General features: G+C 38.3%; 1 protein-coding gene across 30 annotated transcripts in view; it reads right to left on the bottom strand.

Annotated features, from left to right (window-relative positions):
* ABLIM1 (actin binding LIM protein 1) overlaps positions 1-25,903 on the bottom strand; it is a 2,317,257-nt gene that overhangs the window by 1,356,231 nt on the left and 935,123 nt on the right. For all 30 annotated transcript variants that reach the window (XM_044055908.1, XM_044055914.1, XM_044055911.1 and 27 more), the window contains exon 6: positions 15,581-15,674. In XM_044055908.1, the coding sequence (XP_043911843.1) occupies positions 15,581-15,674 (94 nt within the window). The remainder of the gene's footprint in view (positions 1-15,580; positions 15,675-25,903) is intronic.

The following is a 25,903-nucleotide window of genomic DNA, read 5'->3' as shown; positions in this document are numbered from 1 at the left end:
CAGTTACCCAGCTGTAGTATGGTGATATGTGTATGTAGGCACATTGGGATGTCACAGGTATGCAGCCTTCCAACCCATGTTTTATGTAACTAATCACTGGTAACTTCCTCCACAGTTAGCACAGAAAAGGTGGCTGCCTGATGTGTTTATTTCAAAGCCAAGCATCGTGACTGCTGAGAGAATTTTCTTACAGGCTCACTGATGCACTAATACGTGTAAAAAAATGTATATGTGTGTGTATGTATATATATCTATATATATATCTATACCTATATCTATCTATATCTATCTATATATATATATATATATGTGTGTGTGTGTGTGTGTATATATATATATATATATATATATATATATATATATATATATGTGTGTGTGTGTGTGTATATATATATATATATATTAAGAAATGAACTTCATGACAATAACAACATTCAAAGAACAGTAAATCACACCAGCAACTCTTGTAGTACTTTAGCGCTTTCGTCTTATTTATTATCAAGACTTCTTCAGAAAGATATGTTTCATAACTGTGAGCAACATTTTCACTTCCTTTATATACATTAGTTCTAGCAGGCCATTTAAATTAACAACAGTTCCTTTCCAATAGTAAAGTGTAAACAGGCAGGGTGCTGTGTGCATTTTCATTAACATTACAATTGCAGTTACATAAGGTAAATTAGTCAGACAGTAATAGCCTTGTGGTGCCGTGTGCATACTAAAAGGGATCGTGTGCAAAAAGGGATCGTGTGCAAAAGCAAAATCTTGAAGGGTCCTGACTGTCAATCCACTTTTCAAGAAACACTTTCTTGGGCCTTCAGATTTTTTTGAAAATGACTGGCTTACCTATCCTTTGGTCAAACTAGGTGGTTTTTGAGGCTCTAAAGTTCATCTTTTAAAATGCATGTTTCTGTGTTCCTGTTGCAAACGCAGAGACTGTAACTGTGATGCTCAGTTTTGCAAGACCATATAACTAAAGGTGGGGAAACGTATTCAAATCCCACTCAGGATTTTCCCTCCACTCGGTTGTGTAGAGACCATGTATTTAGTGTGTATCATTGGTAAGAACATAAGAGTGTGATTTATCTGTAAAATTATTTAATCATGTCAAGCTACAAAGTAAAATGCAGCTTGAATCAGAGTTAAGCACTCACTCTGTTAGGGATCCCCACTGTGTTCCTCACACTTGTAACAGGGAACCCTCTTTTTTGGTGGCCATCAGCACTGCTCAGAGGATCTCACATTTGTAGACTTCTATTTGAAGGGAGTCCCATTTAGGGTTTTGTAAGGATTGCATGTCCCTTACAATTTCCAAATGCTTCTTTCCAAAAGAAGTGTCACTGCTGTGCTTAAAACAGACCATTCTTTTTCCTGTTTTCTTTGCAGGAGGTGCATCCAATCGCAGTTTTTGCGTCTTTCGGCTTTTCCAGGTTAGGGGTTGCCACAGCGGAACTCCGGTCCGCTAATGATTGGCAGTAGAGATTTACGTGCTGGCTTGCCGGGCCTAACGCACAACCTTCAATGAAGGAACGCCCATTCACGCATGTCGTCACACAGAAGATGCTCTAACTGAGAATCGAATGGGCAATGTCTAAAGGTAAATTGGTCAGACAGTAATAGCCTTGTGGTTCTGTGTGCATACTAATAGGGATTGTGTGCAAAAAGGGATCGTGTGCAAAAGCAATATATATATATATATCTATATATATATATATATATATATATATATATATATATATTAAAATATGGGAGAACTGGGAAGGATGAGAGTCATGCTGTGATAATTCTAATATTAACACCCAGATTGGTTCGTCCCTAATGGGACAACCCAGAAATTACGTATAGTTACTTTGCGTAACTTATGAGTCCATGCCTTCAAAGGTAAGTTATCACCTCTACCCTGCATCTCAGATCTCTGTGTACAAAACAAACATAATAATTAACCTAAATCACCATCAAGCAGACTCCTACTTGCACATTGAGTGAGGTCAGTTTTGTGGGGTACAAATTTCAATGCAGCAACAGTTTTGACCCATTAATCCAAGAACAACACTTTGTTTAAAAAAAATGACTTTTGTATTCATACTTAATTTCTTCAATATGACTATCAGACTAGGTAGTTAAGGTTCCATGAGATGGGGATATTTTTCTATGCAGGAGACAAGTTTTATTTGTTTCGGGGAGCGTCTCCAAATTGCATCAGTAATGGAGGAACAGAATGACAAGACAGGAAAGTCTGAGAGGAACACAGCTTCTGTGCATCAAACAGAAGGATGAATACTATTTAGAAAATCTGAAACTGACATTTGCATCCATTTTTGAGTTCACAAAATAAATGACTTTTTTTAATCTTAGAAGAAGCAATCCACTCCACATCATGGGTTCATAACTGATATGTACTCAGAACAGCAGTTGCTTTATGAGGAGCATTTCTGTACAGGGTGGCCACAGGGATTCCTCTTTTGAAGTGCTTGACAGTCAGCACAATTTAGAACTTTCTTTCACTCTCACATTTGCAGGTGCATGTATCACCGTTGGCTTGGTCCTCACTGTGACAACATGGCCTGGTCTTCGAATACAACTCATGCATTTCTCAGTTTGATCCCCTCATGCTAACTCAGCACAACCCAATGACAGAGAAACAAACTCAACCAAAATATTGAAAATGTCATACCTGCCCATGTTACAGGCAAATTCATTCAAAGGTGTTTAATGCATAGGTCATTCAGAAACTGAAGATAGTAAAAACGGTATTGAGTGTCTAATGCAGAAGGAGTCCTCACAGATCAACTGACATAGTGAATACATATCTGTAACATCTGACTTCAGAAGGCTTCTTCAGTATGCGGTCACTGGGAAGAATCCCAAGCTAGACAACTGAAACTTCCTACTGGAGGTCAGAGCCAGAGCCAGTGGAATGCCAAAAGGTATGAAGCCCTAAGGTACAAGATAAAGATTAACTCTTTGAATCATGTTTTCAGTAATAATGCTTAGTGAATGTGTGAACAAATGGCCAAGTGGAAACCACACAAGTCAGATAATTGTTCAAAAATGCACCCATTTCTAAAACAAGCACAGGAATCAGACATTCATACAAATGAAGTGACAACTGTTGGCTGCATTTTCCACTAATGACGAAACACAATACCGTTAACAATCTACTTAGAAAAAAATGCTTCACCACTGCCAGTCACTGTCCACCTGGAGCAAAGGTAACAAATAAATACAATGTCTTTCTGAACTTATTCGGCTTGCTTACTGCAATAACAACCTAAACTGGTAATGTATGTTCAAAGTATGCAAGTCCCCCCCCCACACACACACACACTGGAAGCACCTCCTGCAAAGAAAACAGGAAGAGGAATGGTCTGTTTTAAGCACAGCAGTGACACTTCTTTTGGAAAGAAGCATTTGGAAATTGTAAAGGGACATGCAATCCTTACAAAACCCTAAACAGGACTCCCTTCAAATAAAAGTCTACAACTGCGCGATCCTCTGAGCAGTCCTGATGGCCACCAAAAAAGAGGGTTCCCTGGTGAGTGCTTAACTCTGATTCAAGCTGCATTTTACTTTGTAGCGTGACATGATTAAATAATTTTACAGATAAATCACACTCTTATGTTCTTACCAATGATACACACTAAATACATGGTCTCTACACCCTCGAGTGGAGGGAAAATCCTGAATTACTACAAGTTGGGATTTGAATATGTTTCCCCACCTATACTTATATGGTCTTGCAAAACTGAGCATCACAGTTACAGTCTCTGTGTTTGCAACAGGAACACAGAAACATGCATTTTAAAAGATGAACTTTAGAGTCTCTAAAACCACCTAGTTTGACCAAAGGATAGGTAAGCAAGTCATTTACAAAAAAATCTGAAGGCCCAAGAAAGTGTTTCTTCAAAAGTGAATCGACAGTCAGGACCCTTCAAGATTACTACTTTAGCAGCCAGTGGTGGGCCACAGTTCTGCTTTCCACAAGGCCATGATATCCAGAGATATCAGGGACTTGCACTACAACTGCACAGTAAGTGAAACCCGGTCCTAAATGTGCATAAGTGAGATCAGGATAACTTCCAAACATACTGCTGCAGCACATCCCTTGTCCAGAGTATGATCGTCTTCCAACCTGGAAGAGAAAGGCTTCATCATGTCTGAAATGTCCACTGCATGGTCCAATGTCACCAAAAGTTCTATGGGAAAAGGTCTTCAAGTACAATTGTCTGTCTTCTCAACAAGGCAATGTTTCTGTGGCACTGCCAGGAGCCTAACATCCTAAAATGATACCCTTCTCAATCATCATAGGACAACAAAGTTGAAGTTTGCCCTTTTTTTCTCTAAATTTTGAAATATAGTACAGAACCAGGTGGAATAGTGAACTTGTTCCTATGACATCACCATCAACTGTACTTGTCCTACCAAAGTAAGTAGGAGAGGGGAGGGATTCAGATTCATGTCTGCATATAAATGTTACACCCGCTAGGTGCCCCATTTCTCAAAGACCTAGACCAGATTAGATTTCCTTGTCCACATGTTGATGACAGGACTGGAGCTGTATCTGGGGAAGGGTATCAGTAATGAAGGCTACTTGTTTACATACCACTCCACGGTCCACATTTTCAAAAGGATCATGAAGGCTATGCTGTTAAAACACTTTCCAGAACTTTGTGGTTAGTAAAAACTACAAGAAAAACATACTTTTGTAGTTAGAAAAAAGTGCTTACAGCTCCAGCTGGCTTATAAGCCCCCTTTCTTGAGGGTTCCAGTTCTCTGAACAAGGGAGAAGAACAGAACTCTCCATCCTCACTTGGAAACAGTACATCATCGGACCTGTAAAGGGTTGTGCTGCAAGTATGAGAAGTTCAAGTCTAGACTAGACAGAACCATTGGTAAGGGCAAGTGTAGATTAGACAGAACCAGTGAGAAGATCAAATCCAGACTGGTCAGAACCATTGGGAAGGTCAAGTCTAGACTAGACAGAACCAGTGAGAAAGTCAAGTCTAAACTGGGCAGAACCATTGGGAAGGTCAAGTCTAGACTAGACAGAACAAGTGAGAAGGTCAAGTCTAAACTGGGCAGAACCATTGGGAAGGTCAAGTCTAGACTAATCAGAACCATGCAGTAATGTAGACCCCAGTGACAAGGCTCTGATACTAGCAGAAGGTCCATGAGGATATTCTAATTTTGTAACCACTGCTAAATTACAGGCCAGTACAACAACCCTGTATTCAGATGTTTAAACAGAACTTTGAAAACTGTGACAACCACAAGACTCAAAAGACATAAGAGGGTCTGAACCTGGATTCTCTAATCCACTGTCACCAAGGCTGACATAAGAAGGTCTGAACCTGGATTCTCTAATCCACTGTCACCAAGGCTGACATAAGAGGGTCTGAACCTGGATTCTCTAATCCATTCTCAGCCAGGTTGACAAAGCTGTGACTGCCTCATCCATCTTCATGTGTAGGAATGAGGGTCTCCCACAAAAGTATGTACAACTATTCCTATATGAATGCAGTCCCCTTACCTGAGACTGTTAAGGACTTCTTCTAATCAAAGAAGACCCAAAAAAAAAAAACTATAGACCCCCCAAAAAAAACTATGACCAAATAACCATCCAAGCAAAGAATGTTACCACAGAGTCCATTTAAAGGAACAACAGAAGCAGTCAGTGTTTCACTATAGCTCCTTGATAAACACTCTGGGCACATAAGCTGTACCACTAGGGGTCCTAAAGAAGAGATGAAAGGGGTCTGAATGCAGAGATGAAATCAGCTGGAAAAGCAGAGCAGTATTGCTGGAAATGAATTCATTCTTATGTCATGGTGAGTGCTTTCCTGTGATGGATCCTGTTTTTACAAAATCCCAACTATACTGATATACAGACTGTATTTTATACATCAAGGAGAACGGTAGGTTAAGAAATAAAAAAGCAGATGGTCATACAGGTTCCAGGATAAAAAAGTATGGTGTTAGGAATGGAAAAAAGGCAGTGTAGAATCCTGAGGACATGGAAGCATTCCTACAACATGGTTAGGCTATACTCGGGGGTGGGATGCCCCCCAACCTACTCTGTGGCAGAAGGACATAGTAGTCCACAAAAAAACACAAAAAGTGACTGACCAAAAATAAAGAGCCATAAAGACAACAAACTGGACTACTGAGGTTAAAGAAGTCCAGAATTTCCAGATAGAAGATATTTAGAATGATTAAAAGAGATGTTTGACGGAAGAAAAATACTTGCACAAGAAAAACTGTTAAAAAATTGGGTTTGTGAATACAACGGACTTATGAAAAACAGATAGATGAAGGAACTTTGGGCTGTCAGGAAAAAGAAGCAAAAATATAAAGGACAAAGCTCAGAGATTTTTTTAACTATATTTGAAGTAGTGAATATTGCAAGAGACAAAAGAACGGGAGGTGGGATCTTTAGAAAAAGGTTGGAGTAAATTACATAGAAAAAAATGGAAATTGTGGGAACAATACATGCAGAAAAATGTTATGATGGAGGAATAAGGTTTAAGTGAAGCAAGAACTGAATAATTTATGTACTGGTGTCTGGATTCTAGGATATATAACAATATGTATGATGTATAATGTTTGTAAATGTGGACTTGTCAATATGGTTCGATTACTTTTATATAAATATGTCTGCCTATGTCACCAATGATAATTCAAAACAGGTGTTAAAAAACAAGAGATTTTTCAAAGACATAAAAAGAAATATGGATTTAGGAAAGAAAAAGAGATCAGGTATGGTCCAGTATATTTACGCAAAGGAGAAAACAAAACTAATCAATATAAAAAATCAGCTCCAATGATATTTGAAGATAAATACAGGCAAAGGCACCTGGTTATAGAACATTTCATAATACCAGAAATAAGAAAACAAAAGTGACAAAGTAGAAAAAAGGCTTAGTAAAGTAGAACTTAAAGAAGTAGAAACTGATATTATGGATTATCTGCAAAATGTAGGATTTAGTGTGGAGAATCCAACACAGGCAATGCACGATGGAATTACAGGACCTCAAATTAAGAAGCAACAAGTGGAGCAGGCATCTGAAAAATTGCCACATGATGATGTTCTGGACCTGCTGAAGGAGACCTGGTATGGAAATCTAGCTGAAGCTGCAAAGCAAGGGAAGTATCAGGAAACAGTAGCAATTCTGACGCATGTAATGCTATAGAGTGATGGGCCACTGAGTTGCCATACGAAGGAGTAGCAGATGAAGCATGGTGCATCTGAAGAGGATATCTCCATTATTCCAGCTGCCACCCTTACCATCAAAAGCGTTCGGTCATTAAGGGCCAACTGGTAAGGGTGGCTAGAATTATCACTTTGGATACAGACTTTGAGTAGGAATGTGAATTACTAAGGAACATGTTTTTAGCTCGAGACTACCCCAGTGCTCTAATAGACTCAGTTACGGAGGAGGTTCAGAGTAAGAGAAGGTCAGGCTTTTACACCCAGATTTTGAGTTTGGGAGGGGTACCAGCATCAATATCTAAAGAAAAGTGCGGGTTAGACTTTAATGTGGATAGTCCAGTTACAGAAGATGATTTCACCTTGAGCCTAGTTACTACCTATAATGTGGATAGCCATCTTGTACAGAGTTTGGTCCAAAAAAACTGGGAATGGCTTAGACGCAACCCGACCTTACTCAGTAGTTTAGGTACTTCACCCAAAATTATATATAGGAGAGGATGTAACATCAAGAACCTCTTGGAATCTAGTAGACCACAATTGGTGAAGTATGAAGGATGTTTAAGTGTGAATCCTGCAACTTTTGTAAATTCATGGAGGTAGGAAACACATTTGAGGTGAACGACCATATCTTTAGAATAAAAGACAGATACAACTGTAATACCAAATTAGTAGTATATTTAGCAAAGTGCCAGTCTTGCCCAGTATTTTACACAGGCAAGACTGAGCGTAAGCTCCGGGAGCGATTGTACGAATACCAGTACACTATCAATAAGAATAAAATGGAGAATGCATTGGCTAAACATATAGGAATATTTCCAAACCATAAATTTAAGTTCAAGATTATTGACCAAGTCAAATACGGCATTAGGGGCGGTCCCATCTCCCTAAGACTTGAAGAACTTGAACTTTATTGGCAAATTCACCTTAACACATACCTACTACCCAGGTATTACTGACATGTGCTTAATTAGATGTCTTCTTAAACTGAAAAGTTTAACTAGATGACAGAATCTCTCTTCTAGCTATGTAACACAAAAATAATTTTTATATAATTTATATATTAATTTTATATTAATATTATGAATAATATTCATCTCTAATAGCAATTTATGTTAGTAAATGTGATACCAGAATATTCAGCCTCAATTCTCCTTAAAGGTCATAGTTAGATTGTGTATTTATATATATATATATATATATATATATATATATATATATATATATATATATATATATATATTTTTTTTTTTTTTTATTATTTTTATATAATGAATGCCATATTGTGGAATTAAGTGAATGGCATAGCATAGTATGAATGCTATAGATTTAGTAATATGGTCATCATAGCTAGTTAAAATTGTATACTAACATCAAGTTAATTTCATGTATGGTAATTTTAGTCACTGTTAATGATGCCTAAATTTATTTCTCGAACTGCCAGCTGAGTTATTTTTCTGGGCTAGACGATTAGCTATGAACCAGTATGAAATGTTGTAGTAAAAAAAGTTTCTAGTGCAAAAAAGGTTTGTAGTGTGGAATTTCAGCAGTGTAACAGTAATTCGTTATAGGTAACCTTATTATTTCATATGCTTATTTGTTCTTGTTGTTTAAAGTATACCTATCAGCATACTTTACTTTTAAACCATAGCTTCAATCTTCCTTGTTCATGGTTATCAGCATTGTTTTAGTTTTAAACAGTATTTTTTCATAGTGTGTAGAACAGGAAGGGTTAACTATTGTTGCTGATGTCATCACAGCATGTCAGCTGACAGGCTCAAGCACTTCCTGGTATTTTATTTAACTGAAACTTGTACCTTGAATGTTTGCATCTGAAGAAGTTTGATTTTATTAAATGAAAAGTGCTTTATGCACTTTAAAACTACTGGTTGATTTCTGAAGCCGTTTTTTTCTATTTTAGTAGTTTATTTTGTCTTTTTTCGGCTTGAAGAGGATATGTCACAGAAATATTTTCTGGAACTTTCTGCAGATTATGAACAGGACACAGCAAGCAAAGAACATGCACTCAATCCAAAAGAAAATGATTTAAGGGAAGATCTGCTTCATTTAATATAAATGGACAGACATATTAAGATAGATGAAAGAAATAGATTCCAGAAAGTAAATATAACACACAGAATGTGAAGACAGTAATCAGGACTATTAAGAGAAATTCATGTTATCATGAACCCCTTTTTTTCCCATTCTCTACACGGGGTCGAGATGCAGTGTCAACTCTCTCCATTTGTCTCTCCATTCAATGCCACTCTCCTACCTACGTCAACACTCATGCCTGTCACAGGTCTTCTTTCACACAATCCATCCACATCTTTGCTGGACACCCTCATTTCCTCTTGCCTTCTTCCTGTTTGTCCCAAATCTTCTTAACCAGATTGTCTTTTGCTTTTCCACACATGTGCCCAAACCACAACAATCTTTTCACTTTGGCTTCTGCTCTTATGTCTTCATTTGTTCCCACAGTGTGCATCCAACCACCTGTCTCAGGCACTTCCTCTCCATCACCTCTAGCTTCCTCAACTTCTCCGCCTTTACTGTCCAGGTTTCTGTACCATACAGTAGTACTAGTCACACTACAGTTTTGGACAGCTTACTTTTTTGTGGCAATCTTGTGTTACACACTGCACCTGACAGTTTCCAGTTGGCTGCAGTTGCTCTGATTCTAGCTTTGACATCCTCATTCAGACTTCCCTTCTCTTCAACCTCCCCTCCCAGATACTTGAAGATATTAACCTGTTCCTGTATTTTCCCTTCTGTCTCAGTTCTCAGCTTCTTCTGATTTCCCCCACTTGTTACCATTACAACTATCTTAAATTCACGTGATAAAACAGAAATAAATAGAATACATTAATACGCGGCTTAACTAATAATGCATAAAGCATTGCCACAAAAATGTACAGCAACAAAGGAATGGAAAGAAACAAGTAACACGCCACCCTGGAAATATCAGAGAGAAAACTAAAACACAGTTAAGAGAAGTATCACTGTAGATGCATACGGAAAAGGGAGCAGATCATCAAGGATATGTAAAAAGCCTGAAATAGTAAAAGCAATGCGCAACAGTATTGCTAATAATTAACTAAAAATATCACCACAGTCAGAAAAACCTAGAAGGTATGCAGATAAATATAAAGGAAAATACAAAATAAGCAATTTGCTGATGACCCACCCCCCAAAAAAAATAATAGAGAATTTGTAAAGAAAGCAAAGGGAATAAAAGCACAAGAAAAAAGAAGAAACAGACACATGTTGGTGAAGTATTTATACAGACCCTGTTGAACAAAAGATGCCGAATGGGCAGAAGTAAAAGAAACCGTAAGAAGCTGTAATGTAGAGGATATAAAATGGGATGAAGTAACAGCCAGTGAAATTGAAGGCAAAAATAAAAAAAAGCTCCTAAATGGAAAAGCTCAGGCCCAGAAGCAGTGCATAACTTCTGGCTAAAAGCATTAAAATCTTTACCCAAAGGTTTAGTTCCAAGAGAGAACTACTTATATGTGCATCGCGAACAGATAAAAACCTGGTTAACAAGAGGAAAAATGACACCTCTCCTTAAAAGTGAACCTGCAAGCTATCCTAAGAACCACAGACTAATATTTTGCCTTCCAATAATATATAAAGTATATACTGAAATTCATTCAGACACAGTTTATACTCATTTAGAAACAATCAATTATGGCAGTAGAACAAAAGGGTAGCAAAAGAAAGGCATATGGAACAAAGGATCATTTGTTGCTAAATAAAGCTGTAATGGATAATTGTAAAAAGGGGAAGAATCTAAGTATGGCACGGATAGATTACAAAAAAGAATTTGGCAGTATCACATGTTGATGGATATAGGAATGCTTGCAAATGTATAAGATACACCTATATCGATCACTTGCATAACAGTGGCCATGAAGCCGTGGCAAACAACTTTGCACTTAAACCATGACAAAAGGCAAATTATTATCCTAAGGATAAAAATTCAAAGGGGGATATTCACGGGTGATTCTTTGTCATTGCTGCTGTTTTGTCTTGCCCTTACCCCATTATGTTACTTCCTTAAGATATTAAGCTATGTTTTGGCTCCTAAATTTCTCGGCTACCTTTTGTAGAAAACTTGAAACTATATACTTCCTCAGATGAGGAGTTGAAAGCACCATTACAAACAGTTAAAACTTTCATAGCTGATATAAGAATGACATTTAGTCTTGATAAACGTACCAAAGCAACATATACAATAGGAAATCTGTAGCATAAAGAAAACAGCAACCTGGGACAGCAATTTGATATAAAGGAACTTGATGGAGTGTGTAATATTTCAGAAGTGATGAAGAATCAACAATAAAACATGAACAAATGCAAATAAAACTCAGTAAGAAATACTTCAAAAGATTAAAACTAATACTGAAAACTACCTTGACATCAAGGAATAAAGCTCAAGATATGAAATCGATTTGCTCTTCCTGTTCTAACTTATGGTTTTGGGGTGAACAACTGGCCCCACAAAAGTACTGGATTGACTGAACCAAAAAACTAGACAAAGGCTTCATGCTTATACAATGACATATAAAATCAGTCTACACCAAGATTATATACTCCTCGCTCTGTCGGCGGTATGGGCCTCCTCGAAATTGATTACATTTATATATCTGCAATCATGGGTACATATCTGCTGACTTCATCAGATGCAAACATAGTGAAAGTTGTAGAAATGGGGAGAAGTCTAAGATGACATCTTTGCTTAGTTTAGCAGAAGCATTTCAGTGTCAAGCGAGAATAGAAATCAAACCAGAAGAAGACAAAAATCAGACAGCAAATCAATGCATTCCAAACCCAAAGAAAGAATATCAGGAGAAGGATCAGATAAGAAGGGAAGAAAAGTAAAAAAGCCATAAATATAGTGGCACGTTCAGAGATCTCTTGGAACAACCTCATGTTGACCAAGATTTGACAGGGTTCCTATTATTTAAGCGAACGCTTAAAGTTGCGAATGCTGTTTCATCGAACGTGTTTACGAAAATGCCGAAAGCACGGAATTGTGATAAATCAATGGGCCATTTTTGGGACTTTGCCATTTCCTCCACTGTGGTGCAATCTCGGAGTAGCTCCCTACATTGAGGCGGGTATGGGGGTTGAAGCCCCTACTTTATTTTGTGTTTGTTTTTTTGGTTTTTTTTTTTTTTTTTTTTTTTTTTTTTTTTTTTTTACGGATCAGCGATTCTTTTCCACATTTTGCATTTTTGGACTGTTTGGGTCGATTATATAGCATTGAGAATGTCAAGTATTCACTAATATAATATAAACTCGATTTGACACACAGGAATGGTTAAGAAGAGGTGAATTGAAATCAAATGATGAAAAGGCTAATAATGGTGATGGAAGACTGTGGACTACATACACATTGGTTTACAAAATTAATTAAAAAGGTGGGAGAAACAGACAAATGCAGGTTCTGTAAAATAATAATAATAATAATAAAAATAAAATTGGAAACAGTTGCACATTTTATTGCTGGGTATGATACACTCAAGGTAGAGGGCCTGTACTTTAAAGGCTCAATACTGTGGTGAGACTGTTGCATTAAGGATTGTGCAAACATTACAATACTGAAGTAGCTGAGAATCATTGGATACATGAGCCACAAAGCATTAAAAAGAATGATGACATTTATATCACGCAGAATCACCCACTGTCAACAGCTCAAATGAAAGACACACAAAAAATACCAAATGTAGTAAAATCCATGAAAAAGAAAAAAAATAGCAGTCATCACTGAAACTGCTACATCCAGTGATTACAGTGTCGTATGTACAGAGACACACATAGTCATACAATACCAGGATTTGCTGGCATAAACGAAGGCAATGTGGAAGAAGGATACCCAGACAATTCCAGCAGTAGGAGGAGCAACAGGAACAAATACATGAAGAATCGCAACTAGAATCTGACACGCCATATGTGTCTCCTAAAGTCACTGACGTTCAAGAGGGAACAGAAACCAATTAAAACAGATAGATATGCTTCTTTTTTGCAATTTTCCAAAGAAAGTGTCTTCTTTGTGGAATACAGTTGGGTCTGTCTAATGAAGATTTCTGAGATGGACTGGTACTCTGCCTAAATGTGCAGATAATAATTCTAAAACATGGCCATCCATGACCACAGAAAGCATCAATTTGTGGTGACCGTTCTCAAAGGGGAAGGAGTAAATCAAGACGCTCCTCATATGAGTGGTCTTGCCAGGTAGTGAGGACTACGACTTCTGTAATGGATGACTGACCTTTCTTGGAGACGTGATTCATAGAAAAGGGGAGGCAGAACTGAATGATACTTGTTTGTCTTTCTCGTCTGCTTCTTCTACTTTTTAGAGAACTGAAATGACTTAAAAGAAGAAGAGGAAGCTGTGGTCATTATAGAAATTCTCCAAGATGCGCAATTCTTTTTTCCAATGTCCATGATTAGGGCCTTGAAGGTCTATCCAAAGACGGCATAACAGCAAAAAGGGGAAGACAAAACAATTCATCTGACTTCAGCCTTAAAAAATGATGACTGAAGCAATGCCAAGTGGTGCAGGCAAATTCCTGAGCCTACTGCCCTGCCCCAGCAGCAATGCAGCAATGTGCTATGGGAAAGTGCTTCATGGAAGCCATGGGAATTCTTTTTTCCAGTGCTTCTTTAATCCCAGATTCAAGCAGGTCTGACAGTTACAGTTTCTTTTTCCAGTGCCTTCTCTAAAAGGGAGAATTGCATATGAAACAATTAAGACAAATAATTAAGGAGCTGCAGTCCCCAAATGGAATAAGAGGAAGCCATTTTGTTCAGTCTGTACAAAGCTTTGGGATCTTTATCATTTGGTAAAATGAAAAGGTGCTATGCTTTCTAAAATCTAGGCTGGATGGAAAAGATCACACAGAAATTTGTCCCAGGATGGTTGCTCAGAATGCCCCTTTAATCTCTTAAGTATTTATAAAACATATCAACCACCTTTACAGAAGAGGAACCCAAATCTGCATACTTTCAAGCTGCAAAACGGCATAATTTGTAATATGTTTTATGGTGGACCTTCCCATCTTGCCAAGAAACTGAATGAGGAGTTTGCAGGGAAAAAGCAGAACAAAATAGGCCAGACCAGATGGCATGGCATGCTTGAGCCTGAAGATCTGCCCAAACAGAGGGGATAATCTGGCTGGGAAATGTAAGTAAGGGAGAGTTGAATATTCTTGTTTGTCTCAGAACAATGCTCTCTGAGATCCTCAGAATGCAATCCCTTTTCAAGGCATCCTTCTACTGCTTGCTCCAACAGATGGCATCCTGATCTCATCTGTCATGAGGCAATGAACCAAGAGCAGTGTGAAGAGTGATGGAAACCTCGCATTCAGGGTAACAGCCAGTCATGAAAAGCCTACGTGGGAGCTTTCATTTGTGTCAGCCTCTGAACTCCTGCAGCCAGAATGGAAAGTTCTGCTACATATAAGACATGTCATTGCATCTAACGAATGGAACATCTGTTTTGCAGCAAATGATGTTTAGGAGTCACTGAAGTCTTCATAGCTATAACAGCTGTGTCTCAGTGAAGCTAGTGGAGGTGGCAGGTTAGACTACCCCATGATCCTAAATTCAATCGTGAGCCTTCACTGAGGGGCTAATTACACCACCCTACCTATGTGAGATAACCCACACAGCCACAACCCAGAGGGTCAGACACTCATCCCACCTTCTGAATACCTCTCAACGAAGGCCACTAACTTCTACCTGAGACCTGAGATGAAGCTCAAAACCTCTGAGTAACACAAGACTACTTAGTGAGTAGGCAGGAGAAAGTTCTAACTGATGCCTGAATTCTGGTTTTGCTATCTTCTCCTGTCAATCCAGCACCAGTCAGGAATTAAACAAATTACCTATCTGCCAATCCCTATACAAAACATCTTATATGTATTTTATCTTCAACAAATCAAAGTCCTAAAGCTTTTCACGTCACCTCCTTTTGTTGTTGGGCATTCAATATTGAATGCAGTGGCCCTTCTCCAGAAATGACAGGAGCTGCATCCAATGGAATGATGTGGTGATTATAAGAACACTTGGGAAAGCATTAACGTTTTAAGTGCATAAACATAAGAACCCTACTATGAAGAATGCTACAACTGAGATTTAAACTGTAATAGTGGAAGAAAAGAAATGTGGCACACAAGGACTTAACATGTGCCTGTAGGCCAACATGAAATCTGTGGCATGTTCAATACGTATATGTGCACTTCTTGAGTGTGAGCTCTACAGAAAATTCTGCATAGCGCCAGACATCAAGACAAAAACCTAGCAGTTAAGTACTACAGAAGCCTTTGAATTCAAACTGATAAGTAGACTCAGTGCTCCTACCTCTAGAACCTTCCCTGTGATGTACTGCTGGCAGGCCTCACATTTTACTCCAAACTGCAGCTGGTAATCTTTTTCACAGTACGGTGCACCATCCCTGCAGGATAAACATAAACATAAAGAAATGTGATCAACATAAATAAGCAAGCAAAAAACAAACACAAGCTTTATGGGGAATGGCGGTTACAGCACAGTAAATACTACATTTATGCAAGTTAATTTTGCAAAATGCCTGTTTCTTCAAGCTAGAGCTCATAACAATTAAAAACAAGGTTTAGGCCACATTTCTGAGTGTAAAACAAAACTCAAGAACCAACAGAGATTTTGGAAAAAATTCTTTGATGATCTCAGCAGCGCATCAACAAGACACAGTAGTGGTTTCACCTTATGATGTCATAGACCGAAACATCTTTAAAAGTAACTGCCTCTGATGATGTCATGCAGAAGCTTTTACAATGGTGAGTTGTGGCTGCACATTTTCGATGTCACTAGGCAGTACAGCTTTAGGAGTAACTGCCCTAAATTAACTCACAAAGCAAAACACCTATAAGACTGAGGAGAGATTGTCCTTTACAGTGTATTTCGGAAAACCAAACTCTTTAACAGACCACTTTTGAAAGTAACTGACTCTTCTACACACAGGGATGACACCCCAACTTGGTCAGATTATTGTACAAACATTGGTCACATTATTGTACAGACATTGGGTCAGATTATTGTACAAATGGTCAGATTATTGTACAGACATTGGTCACATCATTGTACAGATGGTCACATTACTGTAAAGACGGTCAGATTATTGTACAGACGGTCACATTATTGTACAGATATTGGTCAGATTATTGTACAGACGTTGGTCACATTATTGTACAAACATTGGTCAGATTATTGTACAGACGGTCACATTGTACAGACATTGGTCAGATTATTGTACAGACATTGATCACATTATTGTACAGACATTGGTCAGATTATTGAACAGACATTGGTCAGATTATTGTACAGACGTTGGTCACATTATTGTACAGACATTGGTCAGATTATTGTACAAATATTGCTCACATTATTGTACAGATGGTCATAGTATTGTACAGACATTGGTGACATTATTGTACAGACGTTGGTCACATTACTGTACAGACATTGGTCACATTATTGTACAGACGGTCAGATTATCGTACAGACGGTCACATTATTGTACAGACGGTCACATTATTGTACAGACATTGGTCAGATTACTGTACAGATGTTGGTCACATTACTGTACAGTCATTGGGTCAGATTATTGCACAGACATTGGGTCAGATTATTGTACAGATGTTGGTCACATTATTGTACAGACAGTCATATTATTGTACAGACATTGGTCAGATTATTGTACAGACGTTGGTCACATTATTGTACAGATATTGGTCAGATTATTGTACAGACGTTGGTCACATTATTGTACAGACATTAGTCAGATTATTGTACAGACGTTGGTCAGATTATTGTACAGACATTGGTCAGATTATTGTACAGATAGTCACATTATTGTACAGATGTTGGTCACATTATTGTACAGACAGATTATTGTACAGACATTGGTCAAATTATTCTAAAGATATTGGTCAGATTATTGTACAGATGTTGGTCACATTATTGTACAGACATTGGGACAGATTATTGTACAGATGGTCAGATTATTGTACAGACTTTGGTCAGATTATTGTACAGACGTTGGTCACATTATTGTACATATGGTCAGATTATTGTACAGATGGTCAGATTATTGTACAGACATTGGTCAGATTATTGTACAGACGGTCACATTATTGTACAGACATTGGTCAGATTATTGTACAGACGGTCACATTACTGTACAGAAATTGGTCAGATTATTGTATAGATGTTGGTCACATTATTGTTCAGAAGTTGGTCACATTATTGTACAGACATTGGTCAGATTATTGTACAGATGTTGGTCACATTATTGTACAGATGGTCACAATATTGTACAGACATTGGTCAGATCATTGTGCAGACATCGGTCATATTATTGTACAGGCATTGGTCACAATATTGTACAGACGGTCACATTATTGTACAGACATTGGTCAGATTATTGTACAGACGGTCACATTATTGTACAGACGTTGGTCAGATTATTGTGGGACCTGTAGTCAAGATTAATGCACTGTTGGTACAGGACATCTCAGAAAATAAAATAGGGTGCTGGTAAGATGCATTATATTGGAAATGTGAGAAAAAACGGTTGATAATTTACATATGTCATGGTATTGTGCTCAGGTGTGGAACTTTATGGAGGACCAGGGAGTTACTTTGCATTTGAGGCATAGGGGGGTGGGAGGTAAGATATGTAGATGTTCAGCTTGTTTAGGATTGAACATGTGGACCTGAGCTTGGGAAGAAATGGTAGAACACAAGTTGTAGCTAGATGGGAGAAAAGGATAAGTGGAAATGAACACCACTGAGGGTTAATAGAGGGTTGGTGAAAAAGCTGACTAGTGGAATAAGGAGGAGTTAAGAGTAGGCAGATGGAAGACAGGTGAGGTATTCGGTGATGGGAGAACAAAAATGTAGAGTGAAATGATTGGACAGCATTTTTTTATAGTTGTGATTTAGATGCATTAGGGAACAGAAAATGCAGTTTGCAGTGAATGTAAGCCAAAGTGTGGCTGTAATGGAGCTGAAGGCCATACAAAAGGATAAGGTTATACAGAACACGGGTGTTTCATTTTTCTGAATTGGTTAACGGTGATAAAGCCTTAAAACTGACTATAATTTGAGTTTTATGTATACTGGCAAATTGATCAGTTCTTTTTATCATAACTAAGGTTTCCTTCTCATCTTTTGTTCAGAAGCATTTCTCATTGTGGGTACTTCTCCATGCTTTTAATGTAAATTTCTATTCAGAAGATTTATGTTTTTTTGATTATTTACATTGGTTCATAGGTATCTACTAGGCTATTGGCCCCGGAGGCTTAACAAACCTAGCCCATAGAAGTGCCCTGGCATCATGCTGCCCAGCATTAGTTTGCAGTGCCTCTGTCAAGTAAAGTCACTGGAGTGATCCCCTGGTGACCTTTCTATTACCCATCCACTTATCAAGATTTCTCTTGAAGAGGGACATTGAGGTGTTCAGCTTGACATGTATGGGAAGTCTGTTCCATAGCATGGGCAGTCTCTGGGTTATGAATCTTTCCCTCCAGCATGTTATGTTGATTGTAGTGATGAGGTTGAGGACTCTGGAACATGTGGTGCAGAAGGATTGGGATTTCTTTAGATGTAGCATTTCTAACAGAGCTGGGTCAGACATGGCTTTGTAAGTCAGGCAAAGATCACCTCTAAGTAGGCGATAAGAGACAGACAATAGCTGGATTCCTTTGAGTCTGTCCATGTAGGACATGTGTTTAATGCCTAGGATCCTCTTTGTGATGTACTTCTGTGGCCTCTCCAGCTGTTTCAGGTGTGTAGTGAGGTACATGCTAAATGGGGCATTGTACGTGACGATTGGCCTAATGAGGGAAGAGTAGAGGGAGACAATGACCTCTTTCTTCCTGGATGTATAACCCTTGGTAATGAGATGTGCCACACAGAAGGAATTTCTGACCACAGTGGCAATGTAGTGGTCGAAGGAGAGGTTGCTGTCAACCTGTGTCCCCAGAGCTCTTATAACGCCTTCAGCGTTCAGTGGGCTCCCATCGATGTGGTAAGTAGTGGGAACTGAGTTTTTACCAAAGGGGATGATGACACATTTTTTGGCATTAAGTTTAAGGCCATGGTTTCGACACCAGTCATTGATCTCATTGAGGCCTTTGTGTAGGATGTTGGCATCACTTGGGGAGTTAATAATGGCTCCCAGCTTGCAGTTGTCTGCGAACTTGGTCAACCAGAGCCCCTTTCTGTTGGCCTGGACTTCTGAGAAGTAGATGCTGAACAGGAGAGGACCCAGGACTGATCCCTGTGGGACTCCACTCATGACTGGTCGGCAGTCTGACTTGGAGGAGTCTATTACTTTCACGCTGTGTGTTCTACCTGTGAACCAGTTTGCAATCCACCGAGTGATATAAGGGTTAGTGCCTTGTTTGATGAGTTTATCAATAATTCACAAGTGAGGAATGGTATCAAAGACCTTGACCAGACCGAGGTAGGCTGTATGCACTGCCTTACCTTCATCCACAGCCCTGGTGACTGACTCAAATAAGTCAACCAGGTTGAGCAGGCATGATCTCCCTTTCACAAAGCGAAATTGTGTGGGGTCTAGAGTTTCGAGATTTCCTATCTCTTTGTTAATCAGGTCCATGCTGATATGCTCCATAGCTTTACATATCAGACTCATCAGGCTAATGGGCGATAATTCCCAGGGTCTGTAGTTGCTCCCCCCTTTATGATGATGGATGACTGTAGCAATGCACCATTCAGTAGGGATAAAGCCCGAGGGGAAGCTGTGACTGAACAGGGTACACAGATTTTGTGCCAGTTTGGTTGTAGTTCATGTAGAACACAGCCAGGGATATTATCAGGTCCCATAGAAGCTGTATTCTTGGCCTTGGACAATGCAGCTTTAACCTGTGCTCCAGTAATGCTGGGTGCCTGGCATTCTTCCGGTACTGTGATTGGTCCTTTAGTGGGAGAGAGAGGGGTAAAGCTGGCACTGAATATGTCAGTCAGTATGTTGGCAATATCTGTTGGCTCAGTATAGGAGGTACCATTGTGCAGTAACTCGGAGCAAATTTGGGTATTGCTGTATAGGTTCTTGATATAACTGCAGAAGACTTTGTGATTTTTTTTTTAGTGTCTGCTGCAATTCTGCTTTCATAGCTGGCTTTAGAGGATTTGATGAGTCATCTCAAATTTTTGTTGAGGCTAATAAGGGAGTTTTTCCAGTCTTGGGATCTCACCTTTCTGCCTTCTGTTGTAGAGTTTACTAATGGCAGGGGAGCACCAGATTGGCTTCCCTTTTTTGGAGGAGAGCGTCTAGGTCCTGTTGGTTATGGCTAGTTCAATGCATTTATGTACATGTTTGTACAGTGCACTGGTGTATGATTCGGCAGTCATGCAGCTTTTTTCCATTGGCATGGGTGCTGTGAAGTTAGCCACCTCTGTTTGTAGAGTCCAAAGTCAGCTTTGGAGAAGTACTTCAAGGTGGTTACCTTTGCAGAGGGTGTGGGTCAGATGTGGATTTCCATGGTGATTAGTTTATGGTCTCATCTGACCAGGGAGGGCTTGACTACTGGTGTAGAGCAACGTTCACACATGTTAGTAATAACCAGGTCAAGGATGTTGCTTCCTGTAGTGGGGGTCAGAATGAGCTGGTCCAGGGCATCGGAATTGAATTCCTGGAAGGATTGGGCCAGTGTACTGGTGCTTGAGTACTTTTCCCAGTTGATGGATTGGTAGCTGAAGTCTCCCAGTACGAGAGTGTTGGATTGGACCTTGATAGATTCCGGGGTGCTTAGGAATGTAAAGTGATGTTGGTGAGTAACACTGACTACAGGTAACTATATACTTAGTTCCACATCTCTCCAGACAACCAAACTAAGCTCCTAGGAGTAATAACAGATACTAACCTCAAATTTGATGCGCATAACGACCACACTATTAAGTCTGTTAACAAAAAACTAGAATCCCTCTACATGGTCAAACCTTTCCTCACTCCTTTTGCTAGGGTTGCTATTGCCCGAAACCATCATCTCTCCACTCTCCTCTATGCCTCACCACTATTTACGAACCTCTCTAAAGCTAACCTCAGCAAACTATCTTCCTGTTAGTACCACATAGCTAGAGTCGCCACAAGTATGGCATACAGGACTCACCATTACAAAAACCTAACTCAACTTGATTGGCTGGAATCTCCTTCCCTTTTATAGCTCAACCAGCTTACAGTATCACACAAAGTACTCAACCAACCCGACAATACCTCAACCCTCAAGAGCATTATTAGCCCACATACTGCTATTAGGCCACTTCGTTCATCCAACAAACTATCAGTCCTAACCCTAAAATCCAACAACACAGCAGGGGATTCCCTGTTTGCTAACTCAGTTGGTAAAATTTGGAACCTTCTTCCTGCAACTCTTATCCAAGAAACATCTCTTCCCCTATTTAAAAAAGGCCTCAAAATATACTTTAAAATTAACTGGCTCTGCCCCTGCCTAAACCCTGACTAACCCAATCCAACAACTTGGTCTTTCTCTAGCTATTAGGCTATCAGCAAGTAGATACTCCACTCATCTGTTGTGTCTTGTCATAATGTACAGTTATGCCTGCTGAGTTTATCCTTTCTGTATACTGTAGTGTTTTCATATTGTGCTTTACATTTCTGAAAAGTTCTACGTCATATTTTTCTCGCTCTGTTAACCTTTAGCATATGCCTGTGTATTCCCACTGTGTTAAACCTTCAGAAATGTTGTATCTAAATCCTCTGCTCTCTTGGAATATTATTGTACTATTACTATTATTATTGTACTATTACTATTATTAATGTACTATTTCCATTATTATTGTACTATTACTATTATTAATGTACTATTACTATTATTATTGTACTATTACTATTATTAATGTACTATTACTATTATTATTGTACTATTACTATTATTAATGTACTATTACCATTATTATTGTACTATTACTATTATTATTGTACTATTACTATTATTATTGTACTATTACTATTATTAATGTACTATTACCATTATTATTGTACTATTACTATTATTATTGTACTATTACCATTATTATTGTACTATTACTATTATTATTGTACTATTACTATTATTAATGTACAATTACCATTATTATTGTACTATTACTATTATTATTGTACTATTACTATTATTAATGTACTATTACCATTATTATTGTACTATTACCATTATTATTGTACTTTTACTATTATTATTGTACTATTACTATTATTATTGTACTATTACTATTATTATTGTGCTATTACCATTATTATTGTACTATTACTATTCTTATTGTACTATTACTATTATTATTGTACTATTACCATTATTATTGTACTTTTACTATTATTATTGTACTATTACTACTATTATTGTACTATTACTATTACTATTGTGCTATTACCATTATTATTGTACTATTACTATTCTTATTGTACTATTACTATTATTATTGTACTATTACCATTATTATTGTACTATTACTATTATTATTGTGCTATTACCATTATTATTGTACTATTACTATTCTTATTGTACTATTACTATTATTATTGTACTATTATCATTATTATTGTACTATTATTATTATTATTGTACTATTACTATTATTAATGTACTATTACTATTATTAATGTACTATTACCATTATTATTGTACTATTACTATTATTATTGTACTATTACTATTATTAATGTACTATTACCATTATTATTGTACTATTACCATTATTATTGTACTTTTACTATTATTATTGTACTATTACTATTATTATTGTACTATTACTTTTATGATTATCTTTGTGGAGCTTTTCTCCCCAGGCCTCCGCTGAAAATGGACATGTATCCAGTCGGACTATCCTGGTCAACAAATGTAAAATAAAATAAAAAAATAAGTACTCACATTTACTACATAAAACTGCATGGTAGTACATATATAGTAGTTGTGAGGACAAGGACATTTTGGAGGTCTAGGACGTTTCGGAGGGCTGGGGTCACACAGAAGGCCTACCATATTTATTAGGGCTGGGGGCATTTAGGAGGCCTAGGACATTTAGGAGAGGCCTAAGACTTGTAGGAGGGCTTGGACATTTTGGAGGGTTGGGGACATTTAGGAGGCCTGAGGACATTTAGGAGCCATTTTAATTTTGAGGAGCCATAGCACATTTAGTTCCTATCTCAGAGGGCTGGGAACATTTAACAGTCACCATTCATCTAAGTATTTACAGACATTTCAACAAATTGGGAATTAAGCTTTAACAGTAGAAAATAATAAAAATCTTGCTAAATGTGTGCCAAATCACAGTGACAGCATTGGTGTTAAGTCTGATATAATCACCGAGGTGTATTCCTAGTTATGGCAGTACTATAGGTATTGACATAACATATCCAAAAAGGAAAGAATTTATTAATTTGTATTATCTGGAAAGTACCTCACAGCAGTTTATAAATTAGTAATGGAGCAGAGATCAAGCTGCCTATGACTCGTGTACATAGGAAATTCATCCGTTCATGCACTGATTGATTCATTCATTCCTGTGTTCTTTCACTCATTTTTGTAATTAAAGCAATATAACTTTATCACAACTTGCAAGGAAGACCAAGATCATGAAATTCAACTTAGGATCCCTGAGCTGTGTCAAGATTTCCTTACCTTTAGCTAAAGGGCATGTCCAACAGGTTGGGGTCTGTGCAAGGAAAATCTCTAGTTATGTCCAGTGTTCACTGTGCAGGGACTTTACAACATGGTGGCAAGATTTTTTTTTTATTTGGTTTTATTGCAGCTAGCCTCTGTCCTTCTCATATCTTTAAAAAGGTCTGTACTTTTTCAATTTGACAATTCCCTTTACAAATTCACTTGAGGTACTGCGCTGAATCATTTATAACTTCCCCTATTACTTCTTTGAGCTGCGGCATACCTATTTTCAACTCTGGTTGGCCTGGACAGGGTAACTGCATAACTTGTAAATGGGCTGTAGCCCTCTGTTTGATTTCAAATGAAAGCAGTCAGTTACAAGTTAGCATCTTGCCTGAATTTACATGCAGATAAAGATTTTACATCACATATCCTCCGGCTGCAGAATTGGTGCTATTAAAGATATGGAATAGGTGATGCTACACAGGATCATAGGAAGGTACTAGGCTAATGGACATAAGGCCCTAAAAAGCCCATCCAAGTTCTACCGTTACACCCGCCAAAAGCATTACTTGCCAGTGTCTGAGGTGGACTCAGGGGAGACACCCCACCATGTTCAATGTACTGTTACTCATCCAGTTGTCCACACAGTGTTTGAAGAGGTCCAAGGAGGTGTTCTGTTTGACATGAAGTGGTACTTCATTCCAAGGGTGTGGTAACCTCTGTCAGACAACTGTATCCCTCCATCAGGTTTTATTGATGTCACATGCTAGGTTAGGGTCTTTTTAAGCAAATACCATGTGTACACTATTTCACTGGCGCATATGCATGATTTCCAATAAAGCAGGCTCAATGATTGCTTTCTATGAAATGCCTAGATCACCTCTGAGTAATCTGTATTACACCGAATAAAGTGACAGTGACTTCAGATGATCGACATAGGACAGATGCTGAACACCTGGCATTTTCCTTGTGAGTAACCTTTGTGGTCTCCTCAATTACTGCAAGGGAATGCACCACTCAAAAGGTGCATACAAAATGGCCACTGTACTCAATTATTGACCTGACAATGGAAGAGTACCTTGAGGATATAACTTATTTTTTTCTGGATGCAATGCCCTTAATTATGGGATAAGCAATATAGAATATACTTTCGTACCACTGTGGAGACAAGGTGATCAAAGGTAAGGTTGCTGTCAACCTGTGTGCTCAGGCCTATCAACACTGAGTGCATACTTAGGGAGTTGTTATAGATGCGGTAGTGATCAGGAACATCACACATGCAGAGAGGGATCCTAATGCAATTTTTTGCATTATGTTTAAGTCCATGACTTTGGCACCAATCTATGCAGTAATTAGCAGGAACATCAGACATACAGAAACAGATGATAATACTTTTTTTTAAAGTGAGTTCATGGTCATAACTTTGTCATCAGTCATATTTTTGTGTAAGACCCTCTTGTCGAATGCTGAAATTCACTGGAAATTCTATAACCGTATCCAGTCTGCAGTCATAACCAAACTTTGACAGGCACACCTTGTATTTTGTTAACATGTACTGTGGATAAATAGATTCCAAACAGTAGAGGTCTTGGACTGATCCCTGTGGAACACCACTGGTCGCAGGTCTTTGGAACACTTTTTTTACTAACTGGATTTGGTCCTATCATGAATGTCTAACTCATAAGACTTCTACAGATGTATATGCAGTGCCATTGGTGTATCGGCCAGTGTACATGTCCTTGGCATCAGTGTGGACAAGACCTAGAAAGCTATTCCATTTGCTTTACAGTCTGTACTTGACTTTAGCCTACTTTCACATATGGTTGTGGTTTGATGATGTCACTCTAGAAGACACTGATTTAGGATCAGTCTTCGGCAGGTAGGAGTGCATGAAAGTGGTGGCACACTGTTCTACCACGCTGCTGAGTACAACGTCTGGAATGTTTGTGCCTCTTCTGGACGTGCCAACTAGCTACTTCACGGCATTAAATAAAGG

This window comes from Protopterus annectens, chromosome 14.part0, assembly GCF_019279795.1.
Source record: "Protopterus annectens isolate FY-2018-M chromosome 14.part0, PAN1.0, whole genome shotgun sequence".
NCBI classification, from domain to species: Eukaryota; Metazoa; Chordata; order Ceratodontiformes; family Protopteridae; genus Protopterus; species Protopterus annectens.
This window is presented reverse-complemented; position numbering and strand designations above follow the sequence as displayed.